Here is a 17,309-nt window from a genome sequence, read left to right as displayed (position 1 = left end):
TATTAATACCTACTTAGCAAAAAGAATATGTAATTTTGTTAAATGTCATAAAAATAAAAAAAAATTGACAGGCATACGATATATGTACTTTGATTTTAAATTTATCTATGCGACAAAGAATAAACAAACATAACTTGTTAGCTATTATTACTATAACAATAAAAAAAATCTATATTTTACTCTTACTGTAGAAAAAATTCCTAAATTCAATGGCAGGAAAAGCCACAGATCGTAAAGGCAAAGCAAAGGAGATAAAATCCGCCGTAAATGATTTGGGAGAAAACTTGGCCGCATTCACGTTACCGGATAGTCTGCCCTGTTCAGAAATTGAGTTCCCAATATTGATTAAAAAAACCAATAAAGCAAATTGGACAGAAATTCTGGAAGAAAGTGACAGAAAACTAAAAGAAATAGAAAATTATGTAGAAAGCATCAAAGAACCACTCGATAAACCTCCCTTTCTAAGTTAGTTCCATTATTATTGGTTGCTTATGTAGTTATATTTTATTTGGTATAAATGTTGTTTATGAATAACCCTAATTTGGTTGTGTAAAAAAAAATTTAACCCAACGAATTATATAAAATATCTGTGTAAAAGCAAATATTGGTAACCAAGTATTAACGGCCTTTTGTAAGCATATTTATTTTATGGGAAAAAATAGCTTTAGTTACATTGAACTACAAGACATACAAAAATATTCAAATTGGAATTCATTATCGAATCCATCTTGATCCTTTAACTAAAAAAATATATTTGTGTTACACTACGATTTTAATATTATTCACTGAAAATTACTGTTCAAAATATTTTAGTGATACTATTAAGTTTATAAATCTGTTAATTTACTATATTATAATACTTATTATAAAATAATTCTCCGACATACACCCTATAATCTGGTTCACACGTACCTACCTTTTTTCTAAAATTTTTCAACTCTCAGAAAATGACGACCAAGGTATCATTCGATTCATATTTTCACTTAGAGTTTAAGAATAAGTCCGAAAAGGCACTGAAAAAAATTGCAAAAGGTACTAAACTCCCATTTCCTTTTCACTTGAAAAATGGGAGTTTAGTTTTGTTAACATCTCGGAAAATTTGCAAAGTACTTGAAATTTGTAAAAATATCTGAAAAGTTCATGAAATTTGCTAAGAAAAAGTCCCCACTCCCGGAACTGTAGCTCTTTTATTTATAGTTTTTACCGAGCCCTGAAAAAAGAGCTAAAATCGGCTAGCTCGGCTGTCACGCGCGTTGCGTTACTCTGAGATAATAACTATTAAACATGTTAAATATGAATACTAAGGATTATAAAAATTCATATAGTATAGGGATACTAGACGACTATTCATACATAGCCTTCTAGCATGCATTAAGCAAGGTTAGAACAAAATGCACTTTAATATATGGGAATCTTGTTGCAAACAATACAAGAGCGGGCGCAATATTTATGTTCACGCACTTCCCCAGTCTTGATTCCTTAAGTAATTAATAATATCCATAATAATAAGAAAGTCAATCCCTTAGTGCTTCGAGAGAGACTTATCACTCTTAACGTATTTTTTTTTCAGAAACTGAAAATGATTACATAAAAGACAAAATTTTCGTTTATCTTATACCAGCTTTGGAGGAAACTCTTTATAAAGCTGAGCTCTGGGACGCTCTAAAGAGCCAAAAGTGTTTCTTTAATGGCATCGATCACATCGTACAGGTATATCTTGAGTCAGCAAATATATTATATTAAATTGATATGGATCAATTTTGAGAAGTGAATGAACGAATGATCACAATTTTATTTAAAGTATTTATTCCCTCTATTTGAGAAATTAAGCCACGTTTACACTGATACCAATTTCATAACATTTAGCAAGAAATGAACAAGGAAGTGTACAGCGCGAATGAATAAACGGTTTCTGCCTTTGACGATGTAACAAAACATTTACATATTCTCAGGTATATATTAGCAGCAGCCCGAGAAAATTGAGCCTTAGACAACTAACAATACTGGCTTTTTAGAACGAATTTTGCAACTAAATTTAATTTGTGTCATGTACAGAAAGAGAATTTAATTTTCAGTCCGACTATCGTCGATTTTCTTAATTTACAAAATACTTTAGTAGTTATAGTTACTAATGATTTTCCTCGTATACGTTTATTAGGAAAGTTTATAAATCAAAATAAAAATAGTAGCTTTTTATATTGCAAATTTTAAATAACGATTTCTTGACCCTATTTCTTGATTGTACGTTTGAGAAACGTGTACTAGTGTTAGGTGCCCTATATCTTCCCTACCTGAAACATGCACGCAAAAAATTCACTGTGATCAGTTAAGTAAAGACGATAAAGTGGAACAAACAATGAAACTCACTTTGGCATTTTTATTAATTAGATTTCAAATATGTAGACAGCATTTAATTAACAAATAACTTAACAGATACTTTGGAATAATAACCCTCGTCATCCGGAGCGTAAACTGCATAATTTACATTTGTTCAACATGCCATGGGTTCGTGAGCATCTGAAGAAAAAGTAAGTCATATCCATTATAGAAAAACTATTATAACCTAAATATGTTGCGAAAAGATTAGCTAAACTAGAAATGTTACTATAGTAATTATTAGCTACCCGACCCGACTCGCAAGGGTGCAATACCGATATTAAAAATGTGTTTATTTACGACGTCACTTCAAAAGCTCTTAATATTGTGCATGTATTGTACGTATAAACCTTCCTCTTAAATCGATCTATCTATTAAAAAAACCGCTTCAAAATCCGTTATGTAATATTAAAGATCTAAGGATACGTAGAAAGCAATTTTATTTTATAATATGTAATTATTATAAATTTTATAAAAACGTTTAATTTAATTTATATTTCCAAATTAGACCGCGACCGTACTATCCCAAGTCTTGGCTATGGACTGAAGAATATGCAGCAACATTAATACAAAAAACTGTTCGACAATATTTCGTACAACGTGAAGAGGAAGTGCAAGAGATGCGTGAATTCTGGAAGGTGATAAAGTTATTCGCTACATTAATAATTTATGTTACAACCTATATGTAGTTAGAAGCTACATCATTAAAAGTAAGAATGTAGAAAACAGTATTAATTTAGTAAGTCAATCTCAACATTCGTTAATTACAAATTCATTGATCTGAATATGCAATTGACAAATCTTTAGATATACACTTTTTTTTTCTGTTAACACCAATGTTTTGACAATTTTCTATATTTCTATAAACGAACGTAACATTTCATGCAAATGAATAATTAATATTTTTAATATTGCACCATGTGATCAATTTACTTAATAGCTCTGGTTATAAATAAATAAATAAATATATAAATATGAGACAACATCACATACATTACTCTGATCCCAATGTAAGTAGCTGAAGCACTTGTGTTATGGAAATCAGAAGTAACGACGGTACCACAGACACCCAGACCCAAGACAATATAGAAAACTAATGGTAATCTACATCGACTTGGCCGGGAATCGAACCCGGGATCTCAGAGTAGCGTACCCATGAAAACCGGTGTACACACCACTCGACCATGGAGGTCGTCAATTTAAAATTAATTAAATATGTTTTATAAAATAAAATTAATTAAATACGTTTTATAAAATAAAATTAATTAAATAAGGTTTTATATGTCCATTGTCAATATCACTTCGAAGAAGAGACGAAAACTTGTTATCACTATTTAGTTGATAAGTCTTGCACAAATGTTTATTCACAATATACCTACTAATTATTATAGTATTTTTTCAACATAGGGCCCGCCCGAACGTAATCAAGACAAAGAGATTTAAATATAGACAATTTTACGATTTCTTAATAATTTGATTTGTTCTCAACAAATAGACTTCTTTTGGTATTCCAACATTTTGATTATAAATAAAATAAAATTATAGTGACGTTTATAAATATAAACATCTGAGCCTTATTGATCAGTTATTAATTTGCATAAAATTAAATTCACAGATTATTGAATTGGCATACTTAATCTTATTCTAATATTATATATACCTGAAAATAAAAATAAATATTAACTGTGCATACATTTTTACACTTTATATTTTACGAAAGCTACTGGTAATTTTCGTAAAATATAAAGTAGGAAGTAGCAAGCACTAGTTGGTAGCAATCTAGTGGTATTATCTTATATTGTAGCAATGGATAATAAATGTAGTAATAATAAATGCAATATATGTAATGTACAATCATATAGTGTGTATTTTTACTTTACAATTTAAACTTTACGTTAGTACTTTACAATTTAAACCACTCAAAATTAGACTAATAAATTACAGCTCAAATAATAGTTGCCCATTTTAACTATATTCAATAAATTAGTCAATGTATTATGCTATTAAATGTTATGCTAATTCATTGTACCAAAGAGAATAGGAATTAAATAATAACCAAATTAATGTAATATGGTAACTAAATATTACATGTACTTTATAGAAACTGGACATTGAACAAGGCCGATCAGATTTAGAAACAAACCCATATTTGGCCAAAAAGTTTGCCTCACAACAAGGAGTTCATAAAATATAATTTATGTAATGTAATAAAACGAATTCTGAACTAACATGTTTTATTAAACTAATAATTATTAAACCTACTTAATAGTTTTATGTTAAAAAAACCTTGAACATTATTATAAATACATTATTGTAACTGTATTCCCTCGTACAGAGAGGGACTCACGGGTTTTCCAAGAGACATAGTAAACTGCACTGTGGGTTTTTCATTTTCTTTAGCAATTCTGTGTACTCGGTTCGGACTATGATTGTATGCAATAGGCATAACAAATTCCTTGATTGTCTGTAATAAAAGAAAACATAATATTAAAATTTATAAATACTCAATAATCCTTCCTTCTTCCAAAGTTCTAAGTCAAGAAAATAAATCTATGCTGTAGTTAAAACATAACAAGCTGTTTTTAAAAATATTTAAAAATAATTACTATAAGATTATTTTATGAAATCAAAATTGAGTCAAAGTTTTTAAGGTGACTAAATAATATATGAATTTTCAATATCACAAGTGTTTTGTTGATAATTCTGCTATATGATTAACTACAAATAGTTCTTGATTAATATATCTTCATTTGTAATACAACAATATTTCACTAAACTACATAAATCCACTTTAATTTCACTTCCAAAGTAACGAAAACAGTTTTGTCTACATTCAAGACGCCATTTTTCGATGACGAACATTTAAAATAGAGGCCTCAACTAAGGATGTTCATTAAACGAATGTAGACTGAATGAATTTTTACAGATAAAAAATATATTATTTTAGTTTTAAGATTAATTATAGATATATAATGTATATTTATTTAATTGGTTGTAATGTATAATATGAATTATTTATTACAAACGTAAAAAGTTACCTAATGATAGATAAAAAAGTTATTTTTATACAGTAAGGTTTTTACATAAAAATAATATTTTTACCAAAAATGTTAAAAGAATTATTTTACTTAAAAATAATCTATTATCTCGAAATGTAGATCAGTTTTGTGCATAGCAATTTTATAGTTTTGAAAATAATACAATGGTAAGAAAGACATTTGTCTCTCATCTTTCGTATCATGTGCATGGATGCTTATTCGGAATTATCTGAAGTTTTTTATTACGACCTGGCTTTGTTTAAACGGAAAAAAACTTTTAAAATCAAAAAAATATATATTGTTCTTTAGCATTCATTACCCATTCATTCAATTATTTTCACCTCACTAGTCAAACGCAAATGACATATGAATCCAAGGTCAAAGTTGTTTATTTACCTTTTCTCCTCTTCCCATTGGAATAGACTTTTTTATATGAAAACATCACACAATACAATCAATTATCAAATAGATATGCTATTGCTATCCAGATGAAATAAATAAAAATAAACAAATCTTAAATTTACATTTTCATATGATTTAGGAAATCCCAGTTAATTTGTGCACTAGTATAAGTTTATGTTTAACATATCTTTATAATTAAAGTAACACTATTATGCTTAACTATTTATATCCACTTTAATTTTACTTGAAAACTTTGGTTAATAGTTTTGTCAACATTAAATGCTATTTATCACAAAACCATAGCACCAATCATACAATGAACTTTTGCTTTTAAACATTGTTTATTTGACTTTTCTCCTGTTATGGTTGTAATAGAGTATATTGTAGAATATTGGAAATAAATATTAATACTATAAAAAACAAAGACCATTATAGTCACTGATTTCTATTTTTAGTCAGGGTCGGTTCCACTCACTCATCAGCTATTCTACCGCTAAAGAGCAGTAACTGGTGTAACTACAGATACAATGGACATAACATCTTAGTTACCAAGGTCGGTGGCACATGTGCAATGTAAGGAATGGTTAATATTTCATACAACCCTATTGATTCTGGGTTGTAGGGGACCACTTACCATCAGGCAGGCCATTTGATGGTTCCTTTACCTATATCGATTAAAAATGTATATATATTTAAATAAAACTAATTATAACGGATGAATCGCGTATATTAATTATTTTTAAACATCCCGACGTTTCGAGCACTTTGCAGTGTTCGTGGTCACGGGTAGACTAAGATGACATTTGTCTATTTGAAGAACAAAGGAAATATTATTAACAACTACCGCCAACGATTTCTCAATTGATGTCTTGAGTAACGTTCCGGTTGCACGCAGAAGGCACTAACTGTATCTTTAGGTCTTGCAGTCTGTTGGATTTGGGATTTTAAATTTTTAATAAGTGGATCCCAGGTGTTAGAAAGTCTCCAACCATCTTCTCTAATGAAGTTCGGATGTTTTTGAATTTCAATAGCCTCGCGTATCATTCTAGGAATGAATCTGTGTTCTCTAGCGAGGATCTGTGGTTTATCAAATCGGATAAAATGGTTAGGTTTATCCAGAGCATGTTCACAGACTGCAGACTTTGAAGAACGCCTATTTTTGACATCTCATTTCTCCTATTTTGTTGGAGACTTTCTAACACCTGGGATCCACTTATTAAAAATTTAAAATCCCAAATCCAACAGACTGCAAGACCTAAAGATACAGTTAGTGCCTTCTGCGTGCAACCGGAACGTTACTCAAGACATCAATTGAGAAATCGTTGGCGGTAGTTGTTAATAATATTTCCTTTGTTCTTCAAATAGACAAATGTCATCTTAGTCTACCCGTGACCACGAACACTGCAAAGTGCTCGAAACGTCGGGATGTTTAAAAATAATTAATATACGCGATTCATCCGTTATAATTAGTTTTATTTAAATGTGTAATAATCGCGAAAATTTAAGACAACATTATGTATATATATTTTATCAGATACTAACATTTGATTGACTCATGGGCTGCAACCTAAAAACACATTCATAAAGACAATAAAAAATTAAATTAAAATTACCTCTAATCCCTTCTTTTCATGATCTTTTACAATAAATTTCTTCATGAGTGGTGGCATTTCAATTGAATTAGGTAAAATAACTTCAGGTGATTTTTCATAAACTTTAGCTGATTCAAATAATTTAGCTTCTTCATCTTTTGGGATGAGATTATAATCAGGCTTGTAGGATGTTTTATAGATTTCGGTTAAGTTAGGAAGTTTTCTGCCTCTAAAAGTTTTTTCAACCCAAACTCGAACTCTTCGTCTTTCCTGAAAATTATTGTAAATTATGATTAATAGAAAATCTTAAAAGCAAGCTTCATCAAACATCTCTTCATGTATAGAATTTTGAGAACTTTTGTACAGATTACTTTTCATACATAAATTTCACTATTAAAATGTTTTCTATGTATCTATAAACTTTATTCAATTTGATTATGATGTCAGTTTATTTGTAATGGTTGGTAAAGCTGTTAGTGATATGGTGAATCAAATTTATAACATATAAATAAGGTTTGTAGTAACACTGCCATGAATATGCTATTCTCGTTATGCTAATACTTTTTTCTCCTGAATAAGCGAATAAGTATTCAACACAATCATGATAACCCAACAACATGAGAACATAAATTATAGTCATACTTCGTCTGGACAAGTTTCTACTTTTACAATCTTCATGAAACTTGGCTCGGAGTAACGTTGAAACACGGAACGAACGATTATTCTTCCAACACCATAATTTTTGAGACTTCCAACGATTTCCCAGAGAGTTTTTCCTTTAAAATTTGTAGTCCTTCCTACATATTTAATTACCGGTGATGACATTTCTATTTGTCAATAATAATATAGGTAACTGAAAAAATTCAGAAAACAGGTGGTTATGTTTTAAAATATAAATTACAAAAATCGTGTGCTGAATGCTGATTGCCGAAATGGATAGGTATCTGATGAATATTGAAAACTGACAAATGACACTGGCAGATGTCAAATGTCAACAATTTACCACGACAACCACATTTATTTTGATAATTTATTTTTACTTGGCAGAGGTGTTACTTTATACAACCATTTGCAATGGATATTGTGTTAAAATATTGTAGAAAAAATGTATTTCATTTTGTTATTTTTTTGCTCATTCTCCGATCGCGATTGATTAAAGTTTGACCTCAATTTATCATATGAATTATATTCTAGTTCTATTCTAAAATAATTACTGTTTGTTAAACTAATAAATAAAATTTTAACAAAAAGAAAAACTGACTTCAAACAAAACACTACGTTAAAACGAATAAAAATGTACTAAAATGTAATTATTTTTAGTGCATTTTTATTATATATTTAACATATTTTTAGAGTCCTCCTAGGTAAAATGAAATGAAAAATATTAGACTACTTAGAAGTCGATTAACGATTATATAAGGTTATGTTTGGAACGGGTGTCAGTCACGGGCACACGCCTCAACAATCAAAAGAAAGAAGCGATACGAGCCCCTTGATTCGTCCAGTATGTTATCGTATAAAAGGTAATTTGTAAAAAACTAATATTTCTTAAAGTATTCTCGTATTGTTTTTTGATAGATATACTACATAGTTTTCTTGGCTGAAAATACAGACGAATTGATAACCTCCTCCTTTTTGAAGTCGGTTGAAAAAAAATCCTCCAAAGAAAAGTTGATCTTCCTCCACCAATTGGAGACAAGACAAAATTTGGAAAAAAACTTTGTGGTATATTGATAAACATTTCATAGCTATTTTAAAAATACAAAATTGTTTTTAATGATTACGTTAAATAAATATAAGCCAATGATATTCTAATAAACAGATATGTTATACCCATGCTAAACAACAGAAAAAGGTGTGCCGCGCCGGGGACCGTTTATTTTACATTTCGTTACAATTAAAAAGGATAGCTTGATAAAAACAATAAGAAAAAAAAGAGACAACTAGATGTTTTAATTGCGCGTGAATGTAAACAAATATTATTCGGGCCACCAATCACCGCACGTTAGCATCATAGACTAACAAATTCATTAAGCAGACAGTACAAACCACGTGTACAGAATTTGTGGCCGGGATTTATGCCTATATAACAAATAAAGATTTTAAATATTAGATGAAAATATTTTAACATATTATGGTAATGATAAACTACGAATATTTTATTTTCTTATATTCGACAAGTTTAATTTAATTAAATGTATTACGCAAAATTATAAAGAAAGGTTATTAAAACAAAAAGAGAACTCTGGTGTAAAGATGACTTTACTGCCTAATATTCGCATCAGTACTTTTATTCTATGTCTGACTCAGACTTAAGGCAAACGTCACAATTGGGACGTTTTCTAGTCTTCACTTTTTGCTCGTTAATAACATATCTGTTTACTAGAACATCATTGCTATAAGCTATATGCCAAGTTACACCTTTTTTCTGTCCTGTATTTATAACAGGATGGTTAGAATATCTTTTTATTGCACCATAATTTTAACGTTATGGAAAATTCATTCGAAAAGAGTTTTTTTTTTATAAATTGATCAGTCATGCCAGAGAACTTATTGAGGTTGCTGTTTCATCTAGTTTAGCAGCATTTCATTATCATGAACACCAAAATATCGAGGGGTTTAGGTATAATAAACATTATACCGATCGATTTCATGAAAAAAAAAATGTAGACTATTTAAATTCTAAGGACTCGGTGAATTCAATGGTTTCCAGTAAAACTATGGATGGATGAATGAATGGATTAGGGTTGCTGAGGATTCCTCTTCCTCTTCCTCATAATGCGAAAGTTCCTCAATATTTTGGGTTCCTCAACCGATACCGCATCCTCATAGATAAAAATTAAAAATCCTCTTCCGCTATCGCTTCCTCAAAATTTAAGAGCAATTTATGAGGAATCTGGAGCTGTAGTAGACACATCCTGCCCTACATCCACCGCTTCCCCGTTTACCAATAGAAGATAGGTCTGTGGTACTAAAGCTACTATTAAATAACGACATTAAAGAAAAACTAATTAATATGCATGAACACAGTCTTTTATGGTGAAAAATTGATCCGAAATATTTGGGAGCTTTAAGGAGCTGTACGGCAATACTTATCTTCTCCCCTATCAAGTATGCCCAGGGAACGACGTTTTAGCAATACTGGATATGATGAGCTAAGAAGCCGGTTGCCAGGGGAAACAGCGTCCAAATAATTTTTTATAAAAAATAACCTCGCTATAATTAATTTTCATTATTTATTAGTATTCAATTCCTTTATTTTAATTAATAAAATATTTGACTTATGTAATTAATAAAGATATAAAGACTGCATTCTTATTATGTACTATATCATTTAAATTCCTAAAATAAATTGTACTATTCACTCATCTTTTTTGTGTGCTTGTGTTGTGTATGTTATTGAACTCATTCATAACTGCTGGACCGATTTTGATGATTCTTTATTGTGTGTTTTGAGAATAGTTCAATTTTTTTAGTGTATGTATGTTATGTACAGTCAGAATAACGGCTTTTCGGTTTGGTCCGCTAGTATTTATAATTTCCTATCTTCCTAATCCGCTTTCTCTACCGCTTCCTCATCCGCTTCCTCATCCGCATCCTCTTTCACGAAAAATATCCTCATCCTCATCCGCATCCTCTAAATTTGCGTTCGACAAATCCTCTTCCTCCTCCTCTTCCTCATAATCACATCCTCAACAACCCTAGAATGGATGTCCAGTTAAAACCAATAATTGAAGTTGTTTTTGAAATATATATATTTTTTTATCAATCTTTCATCAGATAATTAGAGACATCTGTCAATATATATATATATCAAAAACAAAATCAAAATCAAAATAAACTTTATTCAAGTAGGCTTTTATAAGCACTTTTGAATCGTCATTTTACAATTAAGTGAAGCTACCACCGGTTCGGAAAGTAGATTCTACCGCGAAGAACCGGCAAGAAACTCAGTAGTTACTCTTTTTTAACATTTAAAAAATACAACGTCATGTTAATTAAATACCATTATTTCAATTAATGTATCCTGCTTGGAAATCAACAGGTATTAACTCCACGCTTTTTTATCATCTACAAAATCTTGTATCGAATAATATGCTTTTTCTACCAATGTATTTTTTACAAACGATTTGAATTTACTAAACGGCAAAGTTAAAAATTTCTGCGGAATTTTAGTATAGAAACGGATACCTTGCCCCAAGAAGGATTTATTGTCTTTGCGGAGTCGGAAACTTGGCGTTATAATAATAAAATAATCAGAATTTGAAGCTAAAATATTAAATGTAAATCAGTGCATACAGATCTCTTATCGATACCTAAATAGGGAATAAAATTTTGGTTTCAAATAAGGTAAATGCGAGAAAGAGAAAATTTAAGAAGTTTTGTTTGAAGTGCGTTGTATATTTTATTTTGAATTGAAAGAAGATTTTAAGGCGAGTGAGATAAAAAAATAGAGAATGAAACGATGACTTTTTTAAATTATCACGATAAAATAATTTCTTACTAAATGGACGGATGGAATATTCCTACAATAGATATTTTGGAGATCCTTTCATAATTTGTTTTAAATTTTTCTTATGTTTTTACCATGCAGAGAAAAAAAAATTGTCGATTAACTTTTGTTACTACTATTATTTTGTTTAATTCGGGAAAAAAACCTAATAAAGCAATTATTTTTTATGACAGGAGGCAAACTAGCAGGAGGCTCAACTGATGGATAGTGTCTACCACCGCCCATGGACATCTGCAACACCAGGGGCTTGCAGGTGCGTAGCCGGTCTTTAAGAAAGGTGTGCACTCTTTTCTTAAAGGTTCCCATGTCGTATCGGTTCGGAAAAACCGCGAAAGCTGGTTCCACAAAGTGGTTGTGCGAGGCAGAAAATGTCTAAGAAATCGCGCTGTTGTGGTTTTTCGGACATCAAGGTGGTGCAGGTGAAACTTAGAATTTTGACGAGATGTCCGAAGGTGAAATTCAGCAGCCGGGATTAATCCGAACAATTCCTCGGAACATTCCCTGTGAAAAAATCGGTAGAAGATCCAACATTTCTACGCAAAGCCAAAGGATCAAGGAGATCGGAATCGGGCTTGATCGTCGATAACTCGAGCCGCTCTACGTTGAATACGGTCAAATGGAAGGAGCTGGTACTGGGGAGCACCCGCCCAGAGGTGAGAGCAGTATTCCATGTGAGGCCGAATTTGCGCCTTGTAAAGTTTTAGGCGATGGGCCGACGTGAAATACTGTCTCAACTTGCTGAGCACACCGAGCTTTTTTGAAGCCAATTTGGCCTTGCCTTCCAATTGAACGCGGAACTGAACGAGGCTCTAAATATCAACGCCAAGTATTCCGATACTACCGGTAGCGGCTATCGGAATTTTAGTGAATTTTTATTTATTTCAAATTTCAATTTTTGTCGTTATATTAAATGTTTTAACCGACTTCAAAAACGGAGGTTATCAATTCGTCTGTTTTTTTTTAATTCTCAGTATTAAAAATAATATAGTAATGCTTGAAATACTGCATTGTATTATATAAGTAAATTATATTTTAACCAAATTTATCGTTCACCAGTTAGTTCTGTGATCACATTTCCTAATTGGAAAATAAGTAAGGCTAAATATTGATGAAATTCCAGATACTTCGTCAACCTCCTATATAATTTTTTTTCAATTGTTTCATTATTATTTTGTTAAATTCTTAATTTAAGTAAATAGCATAAGGGTCCCTTATTCATATGTGCCCAAGGGTCGAAGCATAGCTTGAGATGGCTTTGATTGCATGGTATTCATGAACACTACCAATTTGTTTACTTTCTACTGGTCTACGTATTATGTATCAAAGGATGTAGTTCTTATACCTTAAGAGAGAAAATATAATAGCAATAATTATTTCAATTTATAAATTGTAGTCAGGAAAAATATTCTCTATTTCCACCACAACAACCCTTAAATTATAGACATGTAGAGGTTATTGAACAAACCAACTCATTGTAGAACCAGTAAAGTAATGAGATTTTCTTTATGATTACCTTTTTTTAAACAAAAAAAATTAAATATTCAGCAATTTAGTTCAATATGATTAATGGTGGTAATCTGAAAAGTAGAATTTTTGTATTCATTTGCTTGTGTAATAAATGATGTTGTAACAAAAAAAAACAAGTCGTCTTAAAAAATCAACTTCAATTTATTTTCAATTTCTTATTTAATTTATGGAATTTATGCAATACAAATGTTTTAAAATATAACTAGTATAGTTAGCAGGTTTTTAATTTAAATGCAGACAGTTTATTAGTAACAATGTCATGGAGTAGTACCATCAATGTTAAATGAATTCAATGCATTTTATTGAAACATTACATATTTTGTTTCACACAATAATTTTCCTAAAATGTTGTTCGGATTTAATCCCAATTACATTAAAATCTTCTGAAATAAATATTTTCAGGCAAGTTTAGGCATTTAAAACAATTAATCTACAACAAAATTACACTGCTTTACTAACTTAAAATAGATATCGACTAAAAGCCATGACATTGAAATTTTAGGTGTTTCCTTTTTATTCTTTATAATTAACACAAACAACAAAACAAACTGGTATTAAGAAAATTATTAAGTGTCTCTAAAATTGAATGAATTAACATAACAATTAACCAATTAATCCAAAATCAAATTGTTATTAATCACCTTTGGTGAAATTATCCGTATACTTTGACTAAGTTAGGATTATAGTGCATTGTATGCATGAAATGCATACAAATTAGAAGCACTAAATTAAAGGACTCTGCAATTTGAGAGACAATTCCTGGACAAGTGCAGAAAAATATGTTTAAATCATTATTATGTTCTGCATCAATTTGCCCAGACCTAATTTAAGAAGCTAGTCTTCTTATAATAGTGTTCCCATACTTCAGTTACACTGCCATCGTAACAATATTTAATTAATAGTTCTGAACATCAATTTCATCACATTATATTGTTACTGGCAAGTGTTAGACACGTGTAATATGGAAACATAGTTATATTTTTCTACTGTTAAATATCTGTACAAGTCACATTCCGTTGGCATACAATTAAAATAAAATAAATAATTATTAATTTAGCTATAAATTGCCTAGTTACCAACTGGAATGGGCTTCGTGAACACGCGGGTGGCGAATAACAAGTCCATTCTTACATGAGGCCATTATAAATTTAAGTTAAAAAGGCCCACAATTACGCGTTATATTACACCTAACAATTTCAATAATAAATTACGACAAATATTTACATATTACCGCCGATATCCACAATTAAATAAGTAACTTAAATTAGAACAATAATTTAAGATAGTCGGGACATACTAGTAGGAATCAGTCATTCAGCGTCAAAACACTGATTAATTGGGAACTGACGTCGTCTTCTCGTGTCCTCCTTCTCCAATGCGGGGAGCGTCGACGCGAGCGTGTCATCGTGCGCATTTGAAACATATATGGCGCCTGCCGCTCCTGTCGCGGACAAAGCCAATGCTGCCTATCTGCGCTGGCTTTTGCAAACTTAAAGGACCGTTTACCAATTTTTCTCAGGACACGAAGTTTTCATCGTCGTGTTAAGTTTCTCTTGATGATTTTCGTGCTCGAAATGAAGCCTAGTTTATCCTAGAAGTGTGCACTCGCCGTGCAGAGAACGGGAGGAATGCGGGCGCGAAACCCGACGTGGGCGCGACTCGGCTCGGCGGCCGCGCAACCGTCTAAGTCGTGACCCGTCCGTATGTCCCGATGCGTACTTCATCGATTACCCTCCTCCATTCCAATGCAAACGACAGAGGATCTTCTAGGTAGTATGTACGATTTGGCTGTAACAAAAAACATATATCATGAGACGATGCGCTATATTAACACTGACACAAATAACAGAAAAATATTTGGGTATTGTAATGTTTATATAACTAAATAATAGCTTACCGTGTACACTAAAAATATTCTAAAGTTTTTGGCCTCGACGCGCAGCTCTGGAGACCAAGGTATCTCTCCTTTGAGAACCATATTAACGGGGTCAACGTAAAATAATCGTGGGCCTGTTGTCAAGAGTAGCATACGACGTCTAGCGAATAAGCCCTTCCTTTTTTCTACTAATCCTTGTTTTAGAATAAGTTCGCCATCAACAAATTGGTGCCATTTATTTTCTCTAGCTTGAACTTCCAGACGATGACGTTTTTCTTCGGGACTAATATTTAAGATTCCTGTAACAAAAACAATAAATTACAATAATTATTAATAATAAATAGTGTAGGATGATCAAAACTGTATTGTTATGCGTACTAATTGATATAAGCTACATTTCTTACAAGCACAATGCACATTGTGTTTCAATGCACATAAAAGAGTCATTAATAAAAGTCAGTTATGAAGTAATTTATATAATGTCATCAGCTGGTGAGAATACAGTGCTATTGCAGCGCTCCGGGAAGTGACGTCATGTCTGTTGCGGAACCGTAAATCAAGAACAAAGTAAGTACGTCGGAATGTGAACACATTTCAAACGATCAAAGTCAATTCACATATTTTATTTTACAGTTTTATTACTAAAATCAAAAAGAGTATGAATGTTATTTAACGTGACTTTTATATGCACTAATGAAAAATATTTTACGCTAACAGTGAATATGATTTGTGAAATAGATACTAATAGATGGGGTAATGATGATCACTTTAAATTCTTACCTCTAGATGTGGACAAGTCGAATTCCCACAAGCGTAAAATTTGTCTTCCGCCTAATCCAGGTTCCAAATGGTCAGGCACGGTATATTTTTCTTCGAAGGGCTCACCGGGTAAGTATGGACTTATCTTTGGTGGAGTTTGTTCCCAAATATTTTCCCAATCTATGCCTTCAAAGAATGGGTGTCGTCTGATACTTTCATAGGTATCACCTGTGTCGCTAGCCCCAAGCCTCTTAGTGTGATCTAAAACTAGCAATTTTTCAACTAGATCCTTAGCTTCCGCTGGAAAACCTTCAGGAAACTCGTAATCCATTTTTTGAATTTTTTGAAATGTTAGAAAGTCATTAGAAGCTCGGAAAGGGGGTAAACCAGATATCATTTGGTAAATAATACATCCCAATGCCCATAGATCAGATGCACGTGTGTCTACACGATTTTGTAGGAGATCAGGGCTTACATATTGAGCTGTACCAACAAAACTTATTTTTCTTGATCTAACAGCTGGATCTTGGTCTTCTTGAACGGCTGGAGTAGACGATTTAATTTTTTCAGGTTCTAATATTTTAACAGTTCCAAAATCGGCGATTTGTAAATGCATGTTTTCGTCTAATAAAATGTTTTCTGGCTTAAGATCACGGTGAATAATTCCTTTAGCATGCATTTTTTCTAAAGCCAATAATAGTTCAGCAACGTAGAATTTAGCGACGTTTAGCTCAAAAGAGCCTACTTTATTAATATAATGTAAAAGTTCGCCATTCTTTGCATAAGATAGTACAAAGTATAATCTTTCCTCATCTTGAAATGTGCAGTAAAGCTTAACAAATCCGTGTGGAACATTAAATAGCATATTTAGGGCATCTTTTTCGCGTTTTATGTACTGTACTTTTTGATTGCGAACGATGTGGCTTTTTTCACAAACTTTAACTGAAAGAAAAAAACATATACATTAAAATTGAACTTTACGTACTTTCTCTATTGATCCTATTGATAGCATAACTCTGTGTTTAATGCATGCAAGTCAAGTGTTATTTTATTGAGTTTTGGACATTTTTCACTAAATAAAAAACAAAATTGTCAATTTGAATATTTACATCCATTTTAAGTGGTCAATTAATCATTAGATATATAAACTAGCATTACTACTCAATATTTATGTACTGCTTCAGCAAAAAAAGAATACTGTTAAGGGTAAAACGAATATTAATCCT

The 17,309-nt window shown here is 31.3% G+C and overlaps 3 protein-coding genes across 4 annotated transcripts in view; 1 reads left to right on the top strand and 2 right to left on the bottom strand.

Annotated features, from left to right (window-relative positions):
• Positions 1–146: 146 nt before the first annotated feature.
• On the top strand, positions 147–4,570 carry LOC124536379. Its single transcript, XM_047112910.1, has 5 exons — positions 147–465; positions 1,571–1,710; positions 2,434–2,528; positions 2,885–3,014; positions 4,478–4,570. Exons 1-5 carry the CDS (start codon positions 210–212, stop codon positions 4,568–4,570), a joined length of 714 nt encoding a protein of 237 aa, XP_046968866.1. The 5' UTR covers positions 147–209.
• A 26-nt stretch (positions 4,571–4,596) lies between these two features.
• Positions 4,597–8,373, bottom strand: LOC124536226. The gene is made up of 3 exons (XM_047112718.1): positions 8,051–8,373; positions 7,430–7,678; positions 4,597–4,840 (listed from the first exon to the last, which is right to left on the bottom strand). The coding sequence occupies exons 1-3, from the start codon at positions 8,231–8,233 to the stop codon at positions 4,685–4,687; spliced, it is 588 nt and encodes a 195-aa protein (XP_046968674.1). The 5' UTR covers positions 8,234–8,373; the 3' UTR covers positions 4,597–4,684.
• A 5,197-nt stretch (positions 8,374–13,570) lies between these two features.
• Positions 13,571–17,309, bottom strand: part of LOC124536484 (3-phosphoinositide-dependent protein kinase 1) — a 68,753-nt gene continuing 65,014 nt past the window's right edge. For both annotated transcript variants that reach the window (XM_047113037.1, XM_047113036.1), the window contains 3 exons: positions 16,105–17,025; positions 15,346–15,623; positions 13,571–15,236 (listed from right to left, as the gene is read on the bottom strand). In XM_047113037.1, the coding sequence (XP_046968993.1) occupies positions 15,132–15,236; positions 15,346–15,623; positions 16,105–17,025 (1,304 nt within the window). In that variant the 3' untranslated portion in view covers positions 13,571–15,131. The remainder of the gene's footprint in view (positions 15,237–15,345; positions 15,624–16,104; positions 17,026–17,309) is intronic.

This window comes from Vanessa cardui, chromosome 16 (genome assembly GCF_905220365.1).
Source record: "Vanessa cardui chromosome 16, ilVanCard2.1, whole genome shotgun sequence".
NCBI lineage: Eukaryota > Metazoa > Arthropoda > Insecta > Lepidoptera > Nymphalidae > Vanessa > Vanessa cardui.
Note: the sequence above shows the minus strand (reverse complement) of the source record. Positions and strands in the feature narration are given on the sequence as shown.